General features: G+C 50.0%; 1 protein-coding gene across 1 annotated transcript in view; it reads left to right on the top strand.

Annotated features, from left to right (window-relative positions):
• Window positions 1–23,840, top strand: part of MLC1 (modulator of VRAC current 1) — a 40,695-nt gene extending 16,855 nt beyond the window's left edge. The window contains exons 6-12 of the mRNA XM_049884721.1: window positions 3,605–3,706; window positions 4,222–4,284; window positions 8,037–8,153; window positions 15,131–15,187; window positions 15,991–16,113; window positions 21,971–22,138; window positions 22,657–23,840. Of these exons, the coding sequence (XP_049740678.1) occupies window positions 3,605–3,706; window positions 4,222–4,284; window positions 8,037–8,153; window positions 15,131–15,187; window positions 15,991–16,113; window positions 21,971–22,138; window positions 22,657–22,731 (705 nt within the window). The 3' untranslated portion in view covers window positions 22,732–23,840. The remainder of the gene's footprint in view (window positions 1–3,604; window positions 3,707–4,221; window positions 4,285–8,036; window positions 8,154–15,130; window positions 15,188–15,990; window positions 16,114–21,970; window positions 22,139–22,656) is intronic.
• Window positions 23,841–25,069: the final 1,229 nt, after the last annotated feature.

Raw genomic sequence — 25,069 nt, 5'->3', positions numbered from 1 at the left:
ACACTGCCTGGTCTTGTACCGTTCTCACAATCATTATGCTTGAGCCCATTGTTGCAGCCACTGTATCAATCCATCTTGTTGAAGGTCCTCCTCTTCTTCACTGACCATCTACTTTACCAAGCATGATGTCCTCCTCCAGGGACTGGTTCCTCCTGATAACACGTCCAACTTAAGTGAGACAAAGTCTTGCCATCCTTGCTTTTAAGAAACATTCTGGCAGCACTTCTTCCAAGACAGATTTGTTTGTTCTTCTGGCAGTCTATGGTATATTCAATATTCATCGTCAACACCATAATTCAAAGGCGTCAATTCTTCTTCAGTTTTCCTTATTTATTGTCCAACTTTCCAATGCATATGAGGCGATTGAAAATACCATGGCTTGGGTCAGGCGCACCTTAGTCCTCAAAGTGACATCTTTGCTTTTTAACACTTTAAAGAGGTCTTTTGAAGCAGATTTGCCCAATGCAATACATCGTTTGATAGCTTGACTGCTTGCATAATAAAAAATAGAGAGTTGCAATTAAGAATTGTGATGTCAGTCTGGTTAGTTTTTGTCGTTATTGTTTTCCCCACTTCCCCACTGCCGTCAAGGTGATTCCCACTCACACCAACCCCATACTGTTTCCAAGGCTGTAAATCTCTACTAAAGCAGACTGCCACATCTTTCTCCTGAGCTGCCTCTGGTAGTTTTGAACTGCCTGACTTTCGGTTAACAGTTGATTTATTCTTGCTTTTAGTGTTATTAAATTCCACTTTAATGTCTTTGGGTTTTTCTTTCTCTCTCTTTTTAAGCAATGCACCACACTTCTCCCTCCCCACGGCCCCCAATAAATACTAGTCTACTTTCTCTCTCTATGCCTGTTCTAGATACTTCATATAAATGGAATCATATCTTATTTGCCCTTTGTGGCTGGCTTCCTTCAATCAGCCTGTTTTCAAGTTTCATCCAAGTGGTAGCATGTATCAGAACTTCATTTCTCTTTATGGTTAAATAATACTCCATTGTATGGATAGACCACATTTTGTTTATTCCTTCATCTGTTGATGGATACGTGGGTTGTTTCCACCTTTTGGCTCTGGTGAATAATGCATTGAACACTGTTGTGCAAGTACCTGTTTGAGTCCCTGGTTTCAGCTATTTGGGGTATATGTCTAAGAATGGAATTTCTGGGTCATATGGTAATTCTGAGGAGCAGGGGTTAAGCACTTGGCTGCTAACCAAAAGGTTGTTAATTCAAACCTGCCAGCTGTTTCATGGGAGAAAAATGTGGCAGTCTGCTTCTGTAAAGATTACAGCCTTAGAAATCCTATGGGGCAGTTCTGCTCTGCCCTATGGGGTCACTATGAGTCATAATCGACTCAGCTGCAATGTTTTTTTTTCTTTATGGTAATTCTTTACTTAACTTTTGAGAAATCATCAACCCAAGCATTCGAGATCGTTATATCCTCTTGATGAATCAACCCCTTTATGATTATGAAATGACTTTCTTTTTCCTGATGATTTTCTTTTTTCTGAAATCTGCTTTGATATTAATATAGCCATTCCAACTTTCTTTTGACTAGTGTTAGCATAGTTCATCTTTTTCCATCCTTTACTTTTAACTTATTTGGTTTTTTTTTTGTTTATGGTAAACAGCATATTTGCCTATTTATTTTTATTGTGCTTTAGGTGAAAGTTTACAGAGCAAATGAGTTTCTCTTACTTTTAACCTATTGTGTCTTCATAATTAAAGTGCAGTTCTCACAGTACGATTGGGTCTTGCGTTTTTATTCAGTCTGACTATCTCTGCCCTTTAAGCGGGTGTTTAGATCCCTTAAGCTCTGGTGGTGCCGTGGTTAAGCTACCCAGCCGTGCTTTCAAAGCAAAGAGCATCAGTGGGCATTTTAGCCAAATGTCTGCATGAGGCTTTGGGAATGAGTTTACCAAATACCTTCCTGCTTTTGCTTTTATCATTGGCATTACTGTGGTGGACCAAACCAACCAAAAACTCTGAGTTGAGGAGGAAGAAGGGGCTGAGCAGTGGTGGGATTAAGAATTGAAGGAAGATGGTTTCAGGGGACATCTAAGTCAATTGGGATAATAAAATCTATTAAGAAAACATTCTGCATCCCACTTTGGAGAGTGGAGTCTGGAGTCTTAAACGCTTGCAAGTGGCCGTCTAAGATGCATCAATTGGTCTCAACCCACCTGGAGCAAGGAAGAATGAAGAACACCAAAGACACAAGGTAATTACAAGCCTAAGAGACAGAAAGGACCGCATAAACCAGAGACCACATCACCCTGAGACCAGAAGAACTAGATGGTGCCCGGCCACAACCGATGGCTGCCCTGACAGGGAACACAACAGAGAACCCCTGAGGGCGCAGGAGAGCAGTGGGATGCGGACCCCAAATTCTCGTAAAAAGACCAGACTTAATGGTCAGACTGGGACTAGAAGGACCCCAGAGGCCACGGTCCCCAGACCTTCTGTTAGCCCAAGACAGGAACCATTCCCAAAGCCATCTCTTCAGACAGGGATTGGACTGGACTATAAGATAGGAAATGATACTGGTGAAGAACGAGCTTCTTGGATCAAGTAGACACATGAGACTATGTTGGCAATCTCCTGTCTGGAGGGGAGATGAGAGGGCAGAGGGGGCCAGAAGCTGCCCGAATGGACATGAAAGAGAGTGAAGGGAAGAACCGTGCTGTTTCATTAGAGGGAGGACAATTAGGAGTGTATAGCAAGGTGTATGTAAATTTTTGTGTGAGAGACTGACCTGATTTGTAAACTTTCACTTAAAGCACAGTAAAAATTAATTAAAAAAAATAAATAAATAAGATAAAATATTTACAAGGGCAAATCAAAAAAAAAGAAAAGAAAGAAAGAATTGAAGGAAGAGGAAGAGCCATGTTTCAGAAGCGGGGATGCAAGGGAGACTCAGCTTAGAGAGGGAGGGGCACGTGGAGGCCTGGAGTTCAAAGTTTCAGGTCTCCCATCCATCTCCAAATCCAGGGTGGTGTTTTCGTGGTCACACCCCAGAAGAGCCTTAGCCCACGTGCCTGACCAACGTTTATTCATGAGTGCGAGCACACAGCACTGCCGTTAACAGTCTGTGGGCTGGGTCATGGCTAGCAAAGCCGAGGCCCGTCCCTGCTCTCTCTCCAGCTGCAGCCACTATCGCTTGCTCCCCAGCTCGCTCCACAACTCCTCCACCCTCTTTCTGCTCCTCAGACTTGCCAGCTTGTATGGAGGGAGTGAAAGGCAGGCCTGTCAGGCAGCGTGGCATGGAGGATGGTCTCAGGAGGGAGCTGAGGTCAGCTTGTCTAAGTGGGGCCTGCATTTGTCCATCAAGGGTGGGGCAGGATTGGCACCCGGGAGCCTGGGGGCCACGTCCAGCCTGCGGCTTGGTTCTGTATGGCTGTGAGCTAAGAGTGGTTTCAAACAAACAAGAATGTGAGACAGAGCTCACCAGGCTTCTGGCTTTTGACAAGAAAATTTCCCCACGCTGATCCAGAGCTTTGGGTAGGCATTGAAGGCTGTCCATAAGATTGTCCAACGAACTCATTTATTGGCTAAATGTGAATAAAACCTTTTAAAAAAAATACTTATTTCTTTTTCAGATCAATTTCAACCTGATCCTGCTCCTCCTGCTGGAGGTGCTCATGGCTGCTGTCGTGATCATTGCCGCGCGGTCCAGTGAGGAGGCCAGCAGAAAGAGAAAGGTGGGCCGCCCCAACCTGCCCCACCCTGCCCCACCCCACCGTGGTCCCCACCAGGCAGCCCCCACGAGATGCTTCCTCTGACAGCCTACTACCCGCTCTGTGTGGAGCTGTCTGCTGTAGTGGCCCACGCACCGCCAGCTCCCTGGGCAGCGGGGTGCCACTTTCTCCACGCGTGTAACTCTCACGCTCGTCCCCAGTAACATCACCTCTGGGCAGTATCACGCGGAGGGTCTGCTGAAGTATTACGAGTGAGCGGGTTGCTGGGTCTCGGACACAGTTTCCTAAGTCCATGTCTGAACTTCTGCTCTCAAGTCTGGAGATTCACCAGCGACTGGGAGGTGGTCGGATTTCAGAACCACCTGTGCAAGGGGCCCGGCCCACCCTGTGCACTGGGAGCCCCTGCGTACCTTGGGGTGGACTGCGGGCACAAGTGCACCTCCTTGGCCAGGTGTGAACCCACTGCATCAAACACTTCCTTACGTCTGTCTCCTCCTAAAAAAAAAATTTCCTTCTAGGCTGAGAAAACCACCATTTTGGATGAGGCGACCTTTCCTGCTCGTGTCCTGAAATCCTATTCGGTGAGAAAATTTTTCTTTCTTTTTTATTATTTTGTTTACTTTTAAGTGAGCGTTTAGGCTGGATGAAATTATCAGATTTATTTTTCAAGATAACTAAGATGGGGCTATGTAAACGATGATTGTGAGGCACTGTGGCTGCCTGTGAAAGCCACATCAGTTCATTGACTGCAAATCTCCAGGCACACTATTGGTAACAAAACACCTTACCTTAGGAGGTGCCACCAGTATTCATTAATTCTTAGGGCGGAGTTATATAGGTGGGTAGATACAGATACAGACATGAATGTGGGGGAGGGAGAGACAGACAGACAGACACAGTTCTGGTTGACACTTTTCCCAGCGTCATTCTTAAGGCAGCCCCTTTCACTCTCAACAGTGTCCTGGTTTGAAGGATAAATTATATGCCCACCCTTTCTCGTTAATTGTGTTTTTAGTCTTTTATTCCCTTTCTTATTCTTTTTTTTGGTCTACTTGTAACTAGTAAAAGGTTAAAAATCCCCCAATCTGATTGTGACGTTATTGGTTTCTGTTTGTAATTCTGTAGTTTTTCACTGTGGATTTTGGAGTCCATATTTTTTTTTCTCTCATAGAAAAATTTATATACACCTTGCTATATATATATATATATATATTTTTTTTTTGCTATGTACTCTTAGTTGCTCCGCCCCTAATGAGACAGCACACTCCTTCTCTCCACTCTCTATTTTCGTGTCCATTCAGCGAGCTTCTGATCCCCTTTACCCTCTCATCTCCCCTCCAGACAGGAGATGCCCACATAGTCTCATGTGTCTGCTTGATCCAAGAAGCTCGCTCCTCACCAGTATCATTTTCTATCCCATAGTCCAGTCCAACCCCTGTCCGAAGAGTTGGTTTTGGGAGTGGTTCCTGTCTTGAGCTAACAGAAGGTCTGGGGACCATGACCTCTGGGGTCCTTCTAGTTTCAGTCTGACCATTAAGTCTGGTCTTTTTACAAGAATTTGGGGTCCACATCCCACTGCTCTCCTGCTCCCTCAGGGGTTCCGTGTTGTGTTCCCTGTCAGGGCAGTTATCGGTTGTAGCCGGGCACCATCTAGTTCTTCTGGTTTCAGGCTGTTGTAGTCTCTGGTTTATGTGGCCCTTTCTGTCTCTTCAGCTCATAGTTACCTTGTGTCTTTGGTGTTCTTCATACTCCTTTGTGGAGTCCATATTTTTAGTTACATACACGTTTAGAATGGCTTCCTCACAAATTCATGTTTTCCCACCATAAACCAAAAAAACCAAACCCACTTTCATCGAGTTGATTTCAACTCATTGCAACCCTGTAGGACAGAGTAGAACTGTCCTGTAGGGGCGTCCAAGGCTGTAAATCTTTGTGGAAGCAGACTGCCACGTCTTTCTCCTGTGGATCAGCTGGTGGCTTCAAACCACTGACCTTTTGGTTAGCAGCCGAGCGCTCTAACCACTTTGCTACCAGGACTTTAAAAAAAAAAACCAAACCCGTTACCGTCCAGTCGATTCTGAATTGTAGAAACCCTCTTTATCTTTACCAATGCTTTTTGCCATGAAATCGATACTGGCTGACTTAATTAAGGCACAGCAATGATCTCGTTAATATTTGCCTGATACATCTTTCTTGCTCTTTCAACTTTTCTGTGTCTTTATATTTTAGTACCCTTTTTATAGACAGCTTCGAGCTGTGTTTTGTTTTTGTTTTTAAACCAAATTTGCTGATCTCTGTCTTTAGACTTCTGAATTTAATCTATTTACTTTAAAGTGATTACTAATACAATTATATTTATTTTTACAACTTTTTTGTTTTGTTTTCTATTTTCCTTATTTGTTTTTTTCCCCTCCTTTCCTGCCTTCCCTGAATTGACTGCAGCTTCTTCCTTCTTTTTCCCTCTTATTTTGGACTGGAAACGATACACTGAGGTATTCTTTGAGAGGTTACCTTTGATACTGTAACATGCCCTTTGATATACAAGCCATAGGGTGCTTGCTTTTCTGCTCCCCTGAGCTGGGATAAGGCTCTAGGAATACCCAGGGGCTTGTTGCCTAGTTTGTAACATTTCGTAACTGTTTGCTTCTTCACTCCACAAATTACAAGCTAGGATGTATGCTTCAGTCAGCGTTTACACACCCAGCTTTCCCAGTTCTTTGCTTCCTCTTTCTTCTTGCATTTCACTCTTTGCTTCTGGTCCAGTTTCTTCTACGTAATGTACGTTCTTGACAAGTCTTCTGAAGAGCATCTGTTTTTGGTAGTCTTTTTCCCCCAGCTTTTCTCCTTTGTCCTTCATTCCTAAGTGACAGTTTTGACTTGTCAGAACTCCAGATAGACTGTGTTTTCTCTGAGCACCATCCCACTGCCCACTGTGTGCCTGCTGGCCACGTGGTAGATAGCCTGCTTCTTCATCTGAGGTCTTCTGTTTCTGGAGCTGTCAGCTCTGCAGTCCCGACCTCAGGTGTGAATCCAGTGTTATTACTCCATCTTGGGGGCTGTGTCTTCTGAGTTCAAGGGTGCATGCACTCTGGGTCCTGGAGAGCCCTCGCCACCCTCCCTCTCCCATCGTATTCGCCCTCCCCCACCCCCATCCTAACCACCCTTCTCCCTCCCTCACAGCCTCCCCCTACCTTCCCCCATCCTTCCCCTCCTAATCCCCCTCCCCATCCTAACCACCCTCCCCTTCCCCTCCTCTCCCCACCCTCCCGATCCTCCCGCTCCTACTCCCCATCCCCCACCCTCCCCACCCTCCCTATCCTCCCCCTCCTACTCCTCCTCCCCCATCCTAACCACCCTCCCCCCACCCCATGCCTGTTCCTGCCGGAGCACTGTCTCTGACTCTGCTCAGTCAGCTCCATCTTCAGGTCTGGTTCCCAGCTCTCCCTGCACTGGGCTGTGCGGCTCTTGAGCCTCGGTGGTTGTGCTTCTCACGTGTTGAGGTTTCTCGTGTGCCTGTGTCCTTTTCAAATCCTCCCTGTCCTGTGTGTGTGCTATGTCCCCTGCGAGCACCATGAGGATGGGGCGGTGGTGCCCAGGGTCCTGTTTCCCCAGCACCTGGTGAGCCCCTGGAACACAAGAGACACTCGGGGAGTATGTGCTACAGAGACAGAGAGGATGTAAGGAAAGCAGTGGTTTAGGACCCTGTGATGAGACAGAGCTGGGGGTGTTTGGGGTTAGGGTGGGTGTGAAGGGATGCTCACACCTCCACCTGAGTCCCTCCTGGCTACCACCTGCCGGGGGCTCAGTCCAGAGCCCATCTAAGTGGGTGCCACGGAAGTCAGTGTGGCCAGATGCAGTCCATCCAGCATGGGGTGGTGGCCCAAGAGAGACCCTCACCTGGGGGCCTGGAGGCTTGGGAAGTGGGGAACCAAGGAGCAGGGGAGACTGGAGGCCTGGAAACCAGGGGGCCTGAGGGCCTAGGGACCTGAGCTCCTGAGGCCTGGGGGCTGACAGACTGGGAAAGTGGGGGCTTGGGGCCTGGGGGCCTGGGGGGTCTGGGAAGTATGGGGACAACTCCAGAAAAAGAGTTGCCCACCCTACGTGGCCGGCTGGGGTGACGGGACCAGGATGCGTCTGCATACAGAGATTCTGGGTGAATCTGGAGGAGGCCCATCCCCACTCCATAAGGTGGGGCCAGGCAGGCTCCTCAGGGTCCCTCGAGGAGCGTGAGAATGGGTGGCACCCAGCAGCATGCAGGTCCTGGGGCTGGGGGTGCAGACGTCAGCGTGGCTGACCTCAGCATGGTGACCCCCTTGTGTGCCCCTCCCTCAAGGTCATCGAGATCATCGCTGGTATCTCTGCGGTCCTGGGAGGAGTAATTGCTCTGAATGTGGATGTCACGGTCTCGGGCCCCCACCTCTCCGTGACCTTCTTCTGGATTTTAGTGGCTGTGAGTACACAGTGCTGGCCAGCCCTGGGCGCCACTGCATACACCTGCCTGGCTCTGGGCTCATCACACCCACTGAGGTTGGGTTTAGAGCTCAGTTTCAGAGGCCTAGGCAGGAAGCCAGCACTGGGAGAATGGAGCAGCCTCTGGGGGAGAGGGTCCTTGTCAGCACCTCTGTCCAGGAGGATTTGGGGACTGAGGAGCAAATGAGTCAAATGTACCTGTTATGGATAGAGTCGTGTCCCCCAAAAAGTCATGTGGAAATCCTAACCCCTATACCTGTGACCGTGACCCTACTTGGAAATAGGGCTTTCTATTGTCATGTTAATGAGGTCACACCAGAATAGGGTGGGTCCTAAACCTAATCCCTTCTGAGTTATAAAAAGACCAGACTAGACACAGAGACACACACAAGAGGGAGGACGCCACATGAAGACAAGGCAGAGGACTCCACAAGCCCAGGAGCAGTGAGGAGAGGAGAGAAAGGGTCGTCCCCCAGAGCCGACAGAAGGAGAGCCTAGCCTGCCGACGCCTTTGCCTCGGAATCCTGACCTCCAAAACCGTGAGACAGTGAACCCCTGCTCTTTAAAGCCACCTGCCTCGGAATCCTGACCTCCAAAACCGTGAGACAGTGAACCCCATCCTGACCTCCAAAACCGTGAGAGTGTGAACCCCTGCTCTTTAACGCCACTTGCCCCGGAATCCTGACCTCCAGAACCGTGAGACAGTGAACCCCTGCTCTTTAAAGCCACCTGCCTCGGAATCCTGACCTCCAGAACCGTGAGACAGTGAACCCCTGCTCTTTAACGCCACCTGCCCCGGAATCCTGACCTCCAAAACCGTGAGACAGTGAACCCCTGCTCTTTAACGCCACCTGCCCCGGAATCCTGACCTCCAAAACCGTGAGACAGTGAACCCCTGCTCTTTAAAGCCACCTGCCTCGGAATCCTGACCTCCAAAACCGTGAGACAGTGAACCCCATCCTGACCTCCAAAACTGTGAGAGTGTGAACCCCTGCTCTTTAATGCCACCTGCCCCGGAATCCTGACCTCCAGAACCGTGAGACAGTGAACCCCTGCTCTTTAAAGCCACCTGCCTCGGAATCCTGACCTCCAGAACCGTGAGACAGTGAACCCCTGCTCTTTAACGCCACCTGCCCCGGAATCCTGACCTCCAAAACCGTGAGACAGTGAACCCCTGCTCTTTAACGCCACCTGCCCCGGAATCCTGACCTCCAAAACCGTGAGACAGTGAACCCCTGCTCTTTAAAGCCACCTGCCTCGGAATCCTGACCTCCAAAACCGTGAGACAGTGAACCCCTGCTCTTTAAAGCCACCTGCCTCGGAATCCTGACCTCCAAAACCGTGAGACAGTGAACCCCTGCTCTTTAAAGCCACCTGCCTCGGAATCCTGACCTCCAAAACCGTGAGACAGTGAACCCCTGCTCTTTAAAGCCACCTGCCTCGGAATCCTGACCTCCAAAACCGTGAGACAGTGAACCCCTGCTCTTTAAAGCCACCTGCCTCGGAATCCTGACCTCCAAAACCGTGAGACAGTGAACCCCTGCTCTTTAAAGCCACCTGCCTCGGAATCCTGACCTCCAAAACCGTGAGACAGTGAACCCCTGCTCTTTAAAGCCACCTGCCTCGGAATCCTGACCTCCAAAACCGTGAGACAGTGAACCCCTGCTCTTTAACGCCACCTGCCCCGGAATCCTGACCTCCAAAACCGTGAGACAGTGAACCCCTGCTCTTTAAAGCCACCTGCCTCGGAATCCTGACCTCCAAAACCGTGAGACAGTGAACCCCTGCTCTTTAAAGCCACCTGCCTCGGAATCCTGACCTCCAAAACCGTGAGACAGTGAACCCCTGCTCTTTAAAGCCACCTGCCTCGGAATCCTGACCTCCAAAACCGTGAGACAGTGAACCCCTGCTCTTTAAAGCCACCTGCCTCGGAATCCTGACCTCCAAAACCGTGAGACAGTGAACCCCTGCTCTTTAACGCCACCTGCCCCGGAATCCTGACCTCCAAAACCGTGAGACAGTGAACCCCTGCTCTTTAAAGCCACCTGCCTCGGAATCCTGACCTCCAAAACCATGAGACAGTGAACCCCTGCTCTTTAAAGCCACCTGCCTCGGAATCCTGACCTCCAGAACCGTGAGACAGTGAACCCCTGCTCTTTAAAGCCACCTGCCTCGGAATCCTGACCTCCAGAACCGTGAGACAGTGAACCCCTGCTCTTTAAAGCCACCTGCCTCGGAATCCTGACCTCCAGAACCGTGAGACAGTGAACCCCTGCTCTTTAAAGCCACCTGCCTCGGAATCCTGACCTCCAGAACCGTGAGACAGTGAACCCTGCTCTTTAAAGCCACCTGCCTGTGGCGCTTTTTGTTTCAGTGCCACCAGGTGACTAAGACAGCGCTAAACACTCAGGCTAAATGCTTAGCACCACACCTGCCGTGCGTCAGTGCTGAATGAACGGTCATAATTTTGAACATGGTCCTGGGATGTGGGTAGCTTTCATCACTGTGTAAGTTTCATCCTAAAATTACTTAAATAATGTAACATTGTCTAGCTTACCCAAGAGTCTCCCCCAGGGCTGTCGGCCTGAGTCTTCCTGTTGGGAATGTACAAGGCAAGGGTGAGCGCTGGGGACACAACATACACAGGGTCTCAGAGTGACCCCCCCATCACTTCTTGATTACCAAAGGGAGAGGGACCCAAACGGTGGAGGACTCGGCAGACACCACTTGAATCCAGGAGTCCAGGTTAGCACATCGGCCCCATGCTGGGAGAACACAGCCTCCCATCTGTCGTTTTCCTCCCTCTGACCCCGAAGAGGCAGCAGACTGACCCACATGGAGAGGCGGTCTGGTCTGCGACAGTTTTGGCCCGTGCTCTTCAAACAAGGCCATGTCATGGAGGCAGCAGAAGGTGGAGGAGCTGCTCTGAGTAGAGACTGGCACGCGTGGCGAGGGAACTTGGCTTGAGCTTGCTGATGTGGCAGCTATAAAAAGAATGTGATTGAGACACAGGGAGGATTTAAATGTGGACTTTATATTAGACAATACTGTGGACTCAGTGTCAAATTTCTCAAGTGAGATATTCTGGATTGTGGCTGTGTAGGGGAATGTCTTATTTGTAAGAGACATGTGCTGAAGTGTTTAGGGGAAGGTATCATGATACCCAAGTGTCTTAGTCATCTGGTGCTGCTATGACAGAAATACCACAAGTGCATGGCTTTAACAAAGAGAATTTATTTTCTCAGCCTAGCACGCTACAAGTCCAAATTCAAGGTGTCAGCTCCAGGGGAATGCTTTATCTCTCTGTCAGCCTTCTCGTCAGTCTTCCCCAGGACTAGAAGCTTCTCCGCGCAGGGACCCTGGGTCCAAAGGATGTGCTCTGCTCCTGCCACTGCTGTCTTGGTGGTATGAAGTCCACCTGTCTCTCTGCTCGCTTCTCTCTGTTATATCTCAAGAGATTGCCTTAAGATGCAGTCCAATCTCATAGATTGAGTCCTGCCTCACTAACACAACTGCCACCCATCCTCTCTCATTAACATCATAGGGGCAGGATTTGCAACATATAGGAAAATCACACAATACCGGGAATCCTGGCCCAGCCCACTTGATACACACATTTTTGGGGGACATAATTCAGTTAGAATCCGCCAGGCGCTCCTCAGAAACTCTGTGGGGCAGTTCTACTCTGCCCTACAGGGTCGCTTTGAGTCAGAATCGACTCGACAGCACTGGGTTTAATTCAATCCATGATACTAAGAGAGATTGAGGGTGGAAGGGGAGTGTGCGGCTGTGGCGAAATGTTAACAACTGCTGATTTTAGGTTTATACTGTTCTTTGCACTTAAAAAAAAAATTTTTTTGCACATATATATATATAAATAAAATCTATATTATCCAGTTACATATACACTGTATATATCGTACTGCTACGTATATGTTAGACTGTTCTTTGCACTTATAATCCAGTGTCCTTGACTGACTGAAGAAAGAACTTAAGAGGGGAAATCCATGGGTACAGTGGCCCCTGTGTGGCTTTCTTTCCACTGAAGTATCTCTGTGAGGACCCACCCTTGGTCCTGAACCTGTAGAGGAGGTGGTCCCACGCACTTCAAGTGGTGGTAAGTCCGGCACAAGTCGGCAAGCAGCAGCTCTCCAGACCGCCAAGCTCACAGTGAACGCTCAGGGTGGTGACCCGACACAGCGTGCATCCTCCGACTTTCTCAAATCTTCACTGTTTCCCTGCAGTTGCCCAGAGGAGCACGAGTTCATGCATCTTCACGAGGCACCCAGGACTGAGGACACAGGTGATCAGGGTGGAAAATGCCTGGTTCCCCAGGAGCTCACGGCCCAATCGAGTACAGCCGTGACAAGGGCTAGGGAAGGAATTGTGAGCCACAAAAGTTCTCCCTGTGGCATAAAATAAGCCTTGATCCCTATCTCACACCATACACAAAACTGAATTCCATGTGGGTTAAAGACTTAACTATGAAAGAAAAGATTATCTTCATGTCTTTCTTAAACAAGACCAAAAATCTCAAAATGTAAAGGAGAAGACATATATTTTACAATATAAAAATTAAAAACTATTGAAAAGATTCAGAAACAAAGATTTAAGCAAACTGACAAACTGAGAGAGGATCTTTGCAACCTATATAACAAAGCATTTAGTATCTAGAATAAAGAAGGAATGCCAAGTCAGTAAAGACAACCCAGCCAGAAAAGTGGGAAAATGGTACGAACAGAAGAGGAAAATCAGCAGCTATTGAACAAGGAGAAGAGTTCAATCTTACCAGCAATCAGGGAAATGACATTTAATGAGGTACAATTTCATCAGCTGCGTGAGAGAAAAATGCCTGACCATATAAAGTGTTGGCAAGGATGTGGATGGAAAGGGTGCCGGTGGGGTGACTACTTGGACCAATAATTTGTCAGGGTCTATGAAAATAGACCTGGTGGCGTAGTAAAGAGCTCAGCTGCTAATGAAAAGGTTAGCAGTTCTAATCCACCAGCAGCTCTTTGGAAATCCTACGGGGCAGTTCTACCCTGTCCTATAAGGTCGCCATGAATTGGAATTGACTCCACAGCAACACGTATGAAAAAAGAAAGGAGATGCTCCAGCCCCAGTGGTCCGACTCTGGGTGTACACACCAAAGAAAGGAGATGCTCCAGCCCCAGTGGCCCGACTCTGGGTGTACACACCAAAGAAAGGAGATGCTCCAGCCCCAGTGGCCCGACTCTGGGTGTACACACCAAAGAAAGGAGATGCTCCAGCCCCAGTGGCCCGACTCTGGGTGTACACACCAAAGAAAGGAGATGCTCCAGCCCCAGTGGTCCGACTCTGGGTGTACACACCAAAGAAAGGAGATGCTCCAGCCCCAGTGGTCCGACTCTGGGTGTACACACCAAAGAAAGGAGATGCTCCAGCCCCAGTGGTCCGACTCTGGGTGTACACACCAAAGAAAGGAGATGCTCCAACCCCAGTGGTCCGACTCTGGGTGTACACACCAAAGAAAGGAGATGCTCCAGCCCCAGTGGCCCGACTCTGGGTGTACACACCAAAGAAAGGAGATGCTCCAGCCCCAGTGGCCCGACTCTGGGTGTACACACCAAAGAAAGGAGATGCTCCAGCCCCAGTGGTCCGACTCTGGGTGTACACACCAAAGAAAGGAGATGCTCCAGCCCCAGTGGTCCGACTCTGGGTGTACACACCAAAGAAAGGAGATGCTCCAGCCCCAGTGGTCCGACTCTGGGTGTACACACCAAAGAAAGGAGATGCTCCAGCCCCAGTGGCCCGACTCTGGGTGTACACACCAAAGAAAGGAGATGCTCCAGCCCCAGTGGCCCGACTCTGGGTGTACACACCAAAGAAAGGAGATGCTCCAGCCCCAGTGGTCCGACTCTGGGTGTACACACCAAAGAAAGGAGATGCTCCAGCCCCAGTGGTCCGACTCTGGGTGTACACACCAAAGAAAGGAGATGCTCCAACCCCAGTGGTCCGACTCTGGGTGTACACACCAAAGAAAGGAGATGCTCCAGCCCCAGTGGTCCGACTCTGGGTGTACACACCAAAGAAAGGAGATGCTCCAGCCCCAGTGGTCCGACTCTGGGTGTACACACCAACGAAAGGAGATGCTCCAGCCCCAGTGGTCCAACTCTGGGTGTACACACCAAAGAAACTCTCATGCACTGTGCTGTGGACTGAATGGTGTCCCCCGCAAACATGCATTGAAGTCTTAACCCCTGTGCCTGGACTATGACCTTCTTTGGAAATAGGGATTTTCTTTTGCTATGTTAATGAGGTCATAGCAGTGTAGGCTGGGTCCTAAACCTAATCCCCCCTTGCTTTGAGTTCATGGGCAAATGGCGCCCCAGATGACAGCCCCCAGGAGTACCTAACAAGGATTGTTGGCTACTGGAAGCTGAAACAAAGAAGGACCTCCCCCTACAGCTGTGTGTGAATTTGGACTTCTAGCCTCACAAACTGTGAGAAAATAAGTATTGGCTCTTTAAAGCCATCCACTTGTGGTAGTTCGTCATGGCAGCACTGGGAGACTATGGCACACTGGCACAAGGAGATGCGAGCAAGAATGCTCCTTGCAGCGTTGCTTCGCGTGGTGAAAAGTTGCAGCCGACCCACTGGTCATGGCAGGGACTGATAACGCCAAGAGCAATCGAAAGGAGTGGGCGGATCTCACTCCGTCTCTCAGTCTCACACTTGCTGTCTCTCCTTCTTTCTTCTGCCCCCCACGGTTTACGTAATTTCAAAACATTAACCATATACTGTTCGTGGTTACGTATGTGTCTTCACCAAGCACAAAAACATGTGGGAAGCTGCACTACTGAGTGGGGAAAGGGCGGGAGCAATGGGGGTGGAGATGAGGGTAGAAAGAGGGAGCCTTGTCTTTTCTGTGATGTTTGACTTCTTGAATTCACCTCTAAAATCTTTCTTTTTTCTCAGTGTTTCCCAAGTGCCATCGCCAGTCATGTGACTGCTGAGTACCCCAGCAAGTGCCTGGTGAGCGCAGGTCCCTGTCCCTGCTGACCCGCCGGGAGTCCCACATGACGGGGCTCCTGCCCCAGGTCGGCTTGGGGAGGCAGGGGAGGCTGGCACACGACGAGGGGCCTGCAGGCCAGGTGGAGTGAGGGTGAGGGCTTGGCTGGCGTGAGCTCGACCCAGCTCTGGGGGCATGGAGTGGGGAGGCCTGAGGGGAATGTGGCTGATGTGGCACCTCAACTCTTCCGGGGGCTTGCCTGACCCCTGGCTGCCCTGCTGGTGAAAAGAAGCAGAAAGGAGTATTTTGGCGTGCAGGTGGGAAGAACCCATGAGTAAGCACACAGGGGAGGTCAGGCCCAGGAGGAGGAGCCAGACCTTTAAGTCGGTCATTGTCTGACGGAGGCAGGTGATGAATGTGGCCCTGGGTGCTCAGAATGGAGTGTCCCTGGCCCCCTGTGACTCAAGGCCAGACATTTGGCCTGTGTGGTTGGAGTTGTGCGGTGGCGGGTTCTGCAACAGACTTGGGCCTTGTTTTATGATCGGGAAGAGTTCTAGGAGGTGGGAGAACAGGAGGTGGAGCCGCCGGGGAGGCGGTTGTCCATGAGCGCTGCTTCCCACCAAGTGGAGAACCCGCTGATGTGCACATGCAGCATGCTTCAAGTTCACGGGCAGATGGTGCCCCAGATGACAGCCCCCAGGAACCCCTAAACCCCTGCTGGGGGCGATCAGAGGGCCCGTGAGGTGCAGCTGCCCCCAGCGCACAGATGGCAACCCAAGACCTGGGCCCACCATCTACCGCCCTGCTCTCGTCTGTTCTCTGCCAGGTGGAAGTGCTGCTCGCCATAACCAGCATCACATCCCCGCTGCTGTTCACAGCATCGGGGTACCTGTCGTTCAGCATCATGAGAGTCGTGGAGATTTTTAAGGATTACCCACCAGCCGTGAAAGTATGTACTATGTCGTTTTATTTTAAAACTCGCTAGAAATAAAGCTGTGTCACTGGGTGGTACAAATGGTTAAGTGCTCAGCTGCTAACTGAAAGGTTGGAAGTTCGGTCCATCCAGAGGTGTCTTGGAAGAAAGGCTTGGTGATCTACTTCCGAAAAACCCGCCATTGAAACCCCAGGGGAGCCCAGTTCTACTCTGGCACACACGGGTTGCCAAGAGTTGGAGCTGACTCCATGGTCTGGCACACACGGGGTTGCCACGAGTTGGAGCTTACTCCATGGCATCTGGTGTTTTCAGCTAGAAATACAGCACCACTGTGCCAGTGACACACATCTAAGTGAGGGCCTCCCGAGAAGTTAGGGTGTGTCATCGAAGAGCTTGGGGTCAGGTCAGCACCTGCTTACCCAAGGATGGCTTTGCGAGAGCAGGTCTTTGGTCTGCGTGGAGCTGTTCTTAATGTGTAGTGTGAGGCAGGATCTAATTTATGTTTTCTGTGTGGACAACCGGAGCCCTGGTGGCAAAGTGGCTAAGAGCTCAGCTGCTAACCAAAAGGTTGGCAGTTCACTGCTAACCAAAAGGTCGGCAGTTCAAATCTACCACCTGCTCCTGGGAAACTGTAACCTGTCCTGTAGGGTCCCTGTGAGTTGGAACTGACTCAACAGCGACAGGTTTGGTTTTGGTTTTCGGATGTGTCAGATGGAGCCCTGGTGGTGCAGTGGTTAAGCGTTAGTCTGCTAACCAAAAGGTTGGCAGTTCGACTCCACCAGCCACTCCTTGGAAACTCTATGGGGCAGTTCTACCCTGTCCTGTAGGTTTGCTATGAGTCGGAATCGACTCGACGGCAATGGGTTTTTTTTTTTTTTCTTTTTGATATGTGGACAATCAGTTGTCTCCACGCCATTCTCTGACCAGTCCCTTCTGTTCCCACTGACCTGTGGGGCTGGCTCTGCTCCAGCCTGTTTCCGTGCGGGCCGGGTCAGCTTCTGGGACTCTTCCTCTGCCCACTGCTCTACTTCCTTAACTTTGTAACTCTGTTTCCCTGCCCTGTCTTACCATAGCCCTGTGCCCTGGACGGGCACTTCCTCTTCACAGCTTCCTTAGACTATCTCTGTCCTTTGCTCATCTGTTTACAGTTTCGGTCAGGTCCTCACGTTTCATAATGGAACTGTGGTCAGAAATGCATTAAATTTATAGGTTAATGTGAGTAGACTTGAAGGCATTGTGACTTTGAGCCTTTCCATGCAAGACAAAAAACATAGTTCTAAATAGAACCTCTTTAGAGTCTCTCAATAAGATTTCATAATTTCCTTCAGAAAGCTCAGGTGTACATAGCTAGATTTATTTCCTGGATACTTTGCATTTTTTGTCCCCATTGTAAACAGTAAAATGTGCTCCTCAAGTGTTTATAATGAAAACATTCAAATGTAAAAAAAGTAGAAAGAATAGTGCAATTCTGAGCTTCAGCCGTGGTTTACACCTGGCCACGCCTGCCCCATCAGAGTATGAAAAGTGCCATCCACCTGGCCATCAGAATACACACGTGTGCATGTCATTTGTGGAACCATCTGAAAGTGACACTTTACCTCTACATACTGCGGCATTTTCTTAAAAGTAAGGACAGTCCCCTGCCCATGCTCAATACCATTGTCATCCCTAAGATAACATTTATCACACGATGCCGCTTATTACCCTGTCCACACCCGTATTTCTACGAATTGTCCCAAGAACGTGCTTCATGGGCTGAGGCTTTTGGAGCAGGGCCCAGCCAGGGATCACACCTTGCATTTGCTACCAAGTCACTTTCGCCTCTTAATTCAGAATAGTCCCTACCTTTTCCTCAAGGCACTGATTTTTCAGAGAGTCCAGGCCAATTGTCTAGAAGGTCATGGACCACTCTTTGGACCTCCCTGAGAGTTTCCTGGGGGAGCCCTTGGACTGCTGCTCTCCTCTATGTTTCCTGTAAGCTGGAAGTAGCTGGTGGTGTTGACCATTCACCTCTTGGGAGGCCGGTCTGAGGCCTGGTTCAAAGTGCAGTGGTTGGGCACCCCAGAGAGTCATGTTTCCCTTCTGCAGTGAGTGAGCAGCCTGGTGCCATCCTTTGGCATCACCCAGGTGTTTTGTCCCCAGTTCTTTGGACCTGTGGGCTCACAGGGACAGCTGAACCTTGCCTGAATCATTTTTTTACATGGGGTGTGTGTGTGGAAACAAGGTTATCTTCTGGTCCCTTCATTCTCCTTCATTTCCAGGTGGACATTCTTTTGTGAAGAACAGCTTTCTCTTTCTTTTCATCACCATCGAGGACTCATCGGTATATAAGTATTTTTAGAGTGTTCCAGTCATTATTCTTTTGATGCTCAAATAGACCCAGATTTGTCTGGAGGAAGCACCTTTCAGCTGCTCCTGGTCCAACCCTTTTGGCCTTCCTGATCTTCCTCTCAGACACTTGAGATGGTCCAGGCTCACCTTAGCCGCCCCTGCCCCAGAAACGCCCTGGTTTCCTCAGTGGGGAGTGATGCACATTGTGTTGTTGTTAGGTGCCCTCGAGTCAGTTCTAACTCATGGTGACACAGTGTACAACAGAACGAAACACTGCCTTATCCTGCGCCATCCTCACAATTGTCATTTATGCTTGAGTCCATTGTTGCAGTGACTGTGTGAATCCATCTCATTGACAGTCTTCCTCTTTTTTGCTGACCCTCTGCTTTACCAAGCATTATGTCCTTCTCCAGGGACTGGTCCCTCCTGATAACATATCCAAAGTATGTGAGACGTAGTCTCACTATTCTTGCTTCTAATGAACATTCTGGTTGTACTTCTTCCAAGACAGATTTGTTTGTTTTTCTAGCAGTCTGTGGTGTTTTCAGTATTCTTCGCCAACACCATAATTCAAAGGCATCAATTCTTCTTCAGTCTTCCTTATTCGTTGTCCAGCTTTCACATCCATATGAGGTGATGGAAAACACCATGGCTTGGGTCAGGCGCACCTTAGTCCTCAAAGTGACATCTTTGTTCTTTAACACTTTAAAGAGATCTTTTGCAGCAGATTCACCCAATGCAATAGGGAGTGGTGCATAGAAACCAAAATTTGAACCCTCTGTGTGCTTGTTCCTCTGGGATGTTGTTGCTTCTAGGCCTTCTCAGTGGATCAGCCAAAAACCAAACCCATTGCCATTGAGTCAATTCCAAAGACAAAGCTGGAAAAAAAAAAATATGTATGTATTTTAAGGATCATGAGGTTGTATTGGTATTTCAAATTCAACATTTTAGGTTATTTTTCTTAACTTCTTTCATATTTGCATCTCTTGTCTCCTACTCCAAAAATCTTGTTTCCTAATAGCACTTAAATATATTTAGCTGTTTGACTTATCTTACATGTATCTCTTACAACTCATGTAAAATTTTTTAGAATTATAACACGAAGATTATACCAACAGCCACTCCTCAGTGATTTTAAGGCTTCCTCGTGATCCTTTTTGTCTTTAGAATATATCCTGTAAAGGAAGTGGTTATGTGCCATATGCAATAATCCCTTTCTTGTGTACGCCATTGATCTGATGCACAGCTAAGTTTAATGGTTTCTGTTTGTATTCATTTTCAGAGTTTGAAGCTTTTTTCCTTTTAATAGTTTTTTTTTTTTTAATACATAAGACATTTACTTGGCTCAAGTCAAAACTATACAAAACACAGAGAAGTTTTATCCCATCCCAGGTTTCCCTCCTCTTATACGCAAACAACATCTGTCCTTAAAAAAAAGGGGGGGGTCTGCACACTATAATCACTATTCTGCACCTTGTTTTTTTTAAACTTAATAATTTTTTCTGGCTTTCCCTCCATACCCAGAGGATCTGAGCTCTTCTGTATTCTGTTGTTATTCCTGCACATATATACCCCGATGTGAGTTTACCCAGCCAGCCCCCTAATTATTGAGACTGGGGTTATTTCCAGCCCTCTGCAATTATCGGTAATGCCTCAATGAATAGCCTTGTGTACACACTTTGTGTTGAATGTGCTTCTTTGGGGTAATTATCTGGTGAGATATTGCTGGTTCAGAGGGTAGATAGATCTATAATTTTGTTAATTATTGCCAAATTCTCCTGCAGGGTGTCCTGTGTTTGCTCCTGCCAATAGCATGAAAGTGTTGCCCCACAGCCTACCCCAGAGGGTACAGCCACTCTTTGGCTTTTGTGCTGTAGGAGAGAGGGTGTCTGGGGTAGTTGTGACTTGCATTTCTCTCAGTACAGCAAGGTTGAGGGTCTTTTACTATGTTTAATGGTGTGTGCATTTCTCTCCCAGCAACCTCTGCTCCTGCCTTCTGCCCGTTTCCCAGTGGGTTTTTGGGAACTCTGCAAATATTGGGAACAGGCCTGTTGTTCCTCAGCTTGGCATCTGTTTTCCATTCTGCTTCTCACATGAAAGGTGTTTTTGTTCTCACGTAGTTAAATTTGTCAACTTTTGTCAGTATTTCCCTTTATTGCTTCTGGATATTAAGTCATAACTGAAGGGCTGGCCTGTGTATTTCTGTCTGGGGTGCATCAGGGCGTGGTGGAGAGTGTGGCTCTGACCTTGTTTTTTCAGAAGCTGCCGCTCCCCACAAAGCCCACCTGTGCTCCGTCACCTGAGGCGCTGCCTTTGTCAGGCACTGCATTTCTTCCTGTTTCTGCACTTCCCGCCTCTCCTATCAGGTCTCGCTGTGTGCCGGTGCCACATTGTTTTGGTTAGGGTGGTTTTACCATGTGTTTTAATAACGGGCAGGACTAGGTGCCAGATTCCTCACTCTTCTTTTTCAGGGTTTAGCCAGGCCAGTTGCTGTGGCGCTGACCCTGACTTATGGGGACCCCGTGTGTGGCCGAGTAGGACTGTGCTCCACGGGGTTTTCAACAGCTGGTTTTTTAGGAGCAAATCACTGGGCCTTTCTTCTGAGGCACCTCTGGGTGGACTCAAAACTCTAATCCTTTGGTGAGCAGCCGGGATTATTCCCTCTTTGCATCACCAGGGACTCCTTTTGGGCTCATCAGATTCTTTTCACCTTTTGTGAGTTTTAGGGTTGACATACCTGGCCCCAGAAGCAGCAATGGTGCTATTTTTTTTAGAATAACGTTAAATTTCCTTGAGAGGAATCAGCATTCATTTTGTTTCATATTTAAAAACAGTGACCTGGAAGGGATGCTGGCTTCTTTTTCGTGTTAATATTTAACTTGCATTTTCTTGGGCTAAGACAGGAAGGTCACCTAGGAGGGCTTGGTATGTTTGCACAGCTCTGAAGGGCAGTCTCTCTCCCTCTGCCCTTGGGGCCTCCTGCCCTCAGGGATCCTGGCTTCCCGCTTCCCCATCCCCTTCCTCCCCCGCCTTCTCTGGTGTTTCCTCTCCAGCCCCTCTCCTGTCCAGCTGCTCTCCCTGCCTGGCCCCTCCCTCCTTCCTCTACTTAGCACCTGCTATATGTCCTGAGTCTGTGGTCACTCCTGCCTCCACATATGCCCTTTGTGGGCCCGGGGATGTTGGTCTGCTCCCGATGGCTGTGTGGCTGCTGGGAGGGTGGTGGAAGGATGTGAACTTCCGCAGCCTACCTGTGCTCAGGGTTGAGGGTCTGCTGGTCACCATTGGGTCTGACAAACACAGAAAAGCAGAATTTATAGCAGGACTGCTTTCTGCAACTCTCACTCACTGAGAGGATGACTGGGTTCCAATTCCTGAATGCTTGGGGTTGGCCGGGTACCCAGACCCAGCGGGTGTGCACCTGAGCTTCCTGACAACAAACTCACACCTGCTCCTTGAGGGGGCCAAATGTCCAACCATGGAGTGGGTGCTGGGGTCACAGCAGCACTGGCCGTCGGCCTCCTGACTGCCCTGTCCCCACTAGCAATCCTATGACGTGCTCCTGCTGCTCCTGCTGCTGGTGCTGCTCCTGCAAGCCTGCCTCACCACGGGCACTGTCGTCCAATGCGTGCACTTCAAGACCCACGGGCAGCTGCAGGACGTGCCCTGGGACCCCGTGCAGGCCAGCCGGCTGGAGCCCTCAGCAGGGGAGGTGAGTGGGGACCCCTGCCCTGTCTTCCCACTTGGGGACACCCTGGCCCATGCCAGGGACCCTCAGATTGCTGGCTGGAGCCCCACAGCAGGCATGGGAGTGAGGACCATGAGGGGACCCCCTGCCCTATCCACACACTCGGGGACACCCTGGTCCATGCAGGGGGACCCTCAGATTGCTGGCCAGAGCCTCCAGCAGGGAGGCGAGTAGGGATTGTGGGGGGCCACCTCCTGCCCCTGTCCATCCATGCTGGACCCTCAGATTGCCCCCATGAAATGGCACTGGCTGACTTGGAAACGACACTTCTGTCGGGAGATTCTTCCTGTTGTGTCAATTTCTATTTTAAAACGTACCCTGGAAGCATCTTAAAGTAACATGTAAGTTTTTAAAAACTGGCTAGGCAAGGACAAATCCATTCCTGAAAGCATGTTGTGGGTGGAATGATTTCGGTTTCACTTGTAAAAAGACATATGTGCGGACTTTGTCCTTGAATACGTGACACCTGACTGTCCCCGCAGGTGGCCAGGAGCCCTCGGCAGGAGTTTGACAAGGACAAGGCCTGGAGGGCTGTGGTGGTGCAGATGGCCCAGTGACTGCATGGTGACCCAGAGTGTGACTTTCTAACCATCCTCTTCCCTTTGAGGGGTAGTCTGGGCTGCGAGTTAGAGTTTTCATTTCTTATGGCCGCTTATTTTTGAAATAGGCAGATTTCTGCTTTGTCCTTTATCCATTCCTCAATCCAGGGACCCTGCCTGGGTGAGCGGGGGCCGAGGACGAGGTGCAGGTCCTGCTGGGTGAGCCCTACGGGGAGCACCCCCTCCCCAGTCTCCAGGTGTGGACGTCAGGTTCAGCCAGGTTCCCCAGCCCCACCTTTGGGGAGCCTGCTTCCTTGGCCTTTCCTTCCTGTGTCTCTGTACACCTGGCCGTGCCTTCTTTTGCTCAGTGCTCAGCCCTGTGCGGGTTTTCCCGGGGAGCACAGGCCACCCATTTGTTTGGGGTCCCTGAGCCCTTCTTAAATTCTGCAATAAAGCAGAGCTCCCCTGTGCCCCGAAGCCCCCTTCCCCAGACCTCAAATACCTCCGACCTTCGATGCAGAATGAGTCTGAGGCTTGGGAAACACTGACTCAACCAGGTTTTCGGTGTCTGCTGCCTCCACCACCCGGAAGTGACCCAGAGGGAGGAGGCTGAGTTCCTTCCACCAGCCACGTTTGCTCTGCTCCAATGTACCAGGCTCCCTGAGTGTCCAGGGTCCCAGCCTCTACCCACACCCATTCTGTGACTCAAAGTGCAAGTGAGGCCCTCTGTCCCCTCTGTAGGACCCTCTGGTGTCCCCAGCCCCCTCCATCCTGTAACAAGTCCTCGGTCTTGATCCTCATTCGTAGGTTCACTGTAGGTCCAGCTGTGCTGGGGTCCCCTCCATCTCTCTGCTCATTTAGGATTGGGTTCCCCATGCACTCCCTGAACGGCCCAGGTCACTGCCCATGGCCTGGCTGCAGGGACATTTTCTTTTATTAAAATCAGAGGCCCCAGGCCAGTTCCTGGGGAGGGGACAGGTGTCCCAGGGACAGCGAGAGTCAGGTCTTACAGCCAGAACCAGGCACCTGCAGAGGTTATACTTGTTCACACTTTCTTCTTTTAGAGAGAACTGGAAAAACCCAAATATGGTTTAAAAAATTGTAACTTGGTTTCTTTTAATTCAGTTTCGCTTGGTATACTTTAATAAAGGCTAACTGTGAAAAGGGTGGTGGCCTCATTAATGTTGGGTCTCAGGGAGCCCCTTGCCCACGTTCTGATGGGGCTAACGGAGGGGGAGGGTCACCCTTTTGTTCAGGGAGCCCATAAAGGAGTAACCAGGGGCTTTTCTCGGCCAAGTCTTGGTCAGGCCCTTCCCCAGCCAGCAGGGCTCTGAGGTGGACTCCAAAGAGGGATGTGTCTGGCCCCCCAGCGTGAAGGCAGGAAAGGGGCCTGCAGAGCACCTCCAGAGCGTGCCCTGTTCTTCCAGGAGACACTTTCAAGTGGGAGCAGACCCACCACGAGAAGTTAAATGCAGAGTTAGAGCAGAGCCCCTCTCAGAAGTAAATACCAGGTGAAGGTCCCAGGGTGGCGCGATGCCATGGGGTGCTAACGGACCAGGTGAAGGTCCCCGGGTGGCGCGATGCCATGGGGTGCTAACGGACCAGGTGAAGGTCCCCGGGTGGTGCGATGCCATGGGGTGCTAATGGAAAGGCTGGAGGTTCCAGTTTACCTGGAGGCAGAAGAAAGGCCTGGTGACCTGCTTCTGAAAATCCAGCCTTGAAAACCATATGGAGGATCTCCACTCTGATACACCTAGGGTCACCACAAGTCTCCACCAGCCCCGTAGACTCCATGGCAACTGGTTTGGTTTTTTAAAATGACACAGAATTCTAGGTTTTGGAAAGTTAGGACAAGTGAAGGCAGGATTCAGCCTCCTCCCCAAGATGCCCAATCAGAGGCTGTACAAAGAAAGATCAGATCAAGGGGCCGGGGAGGGAGGAGGGGGTCAGGTGGCCTGGAAGTGGGATCAGCCTACAAGTGACCCTGGGGATGCAAAGGCTGCTTCCCATTCCTCCGAGGGACAGGGAGCTGCCCCAGGTCACCTCGCTACTCCCAAGCCCTGCACACCCACCTGAGCAGGACTGTGCGGCTGTCCCCCCAGCTTCCCGGCCAGGGGCAGAAGCATCCTATAGGGGCCCCTGGGCCCCCGGAGGTCTCACTGAGAGGTCCAGGCTGGGCGGTGAGAGGCCGGGCTGGCTAGGGTGGCTGGGGTACAGGGTGTGACCCGTGGGTCTTTGTGACTTGGTGCTGGAGCTCTGACAGCCAGGGCGGGTCCGCGTGACCCGGGATGGGGGAGGCGCGGCCACAAGCGGGTCCTTCCCTCCGCGGACACCATGGCCCCGGCTATACGGCGCC

The sequence above is a fragment of the Elephas maximus genome, chromosome 4 (assembly GCF_024166365.1).
Source record: "Elephas maximus indicus isolate mEleMax1 chromosome 4, mEleMax1 primary haplotype, whole genome shotgun sequence".
Classification (NCBI taxonomy): domain Eukaryota; kingdom Metazoa; phylum Chordata; class Mammalia; order Proboscidea; family Elephantidae; genus Elephas; species Elephas maximus.
This window is presented reverse-complemented; position numbering and strand designations above follow the sequence as displayed.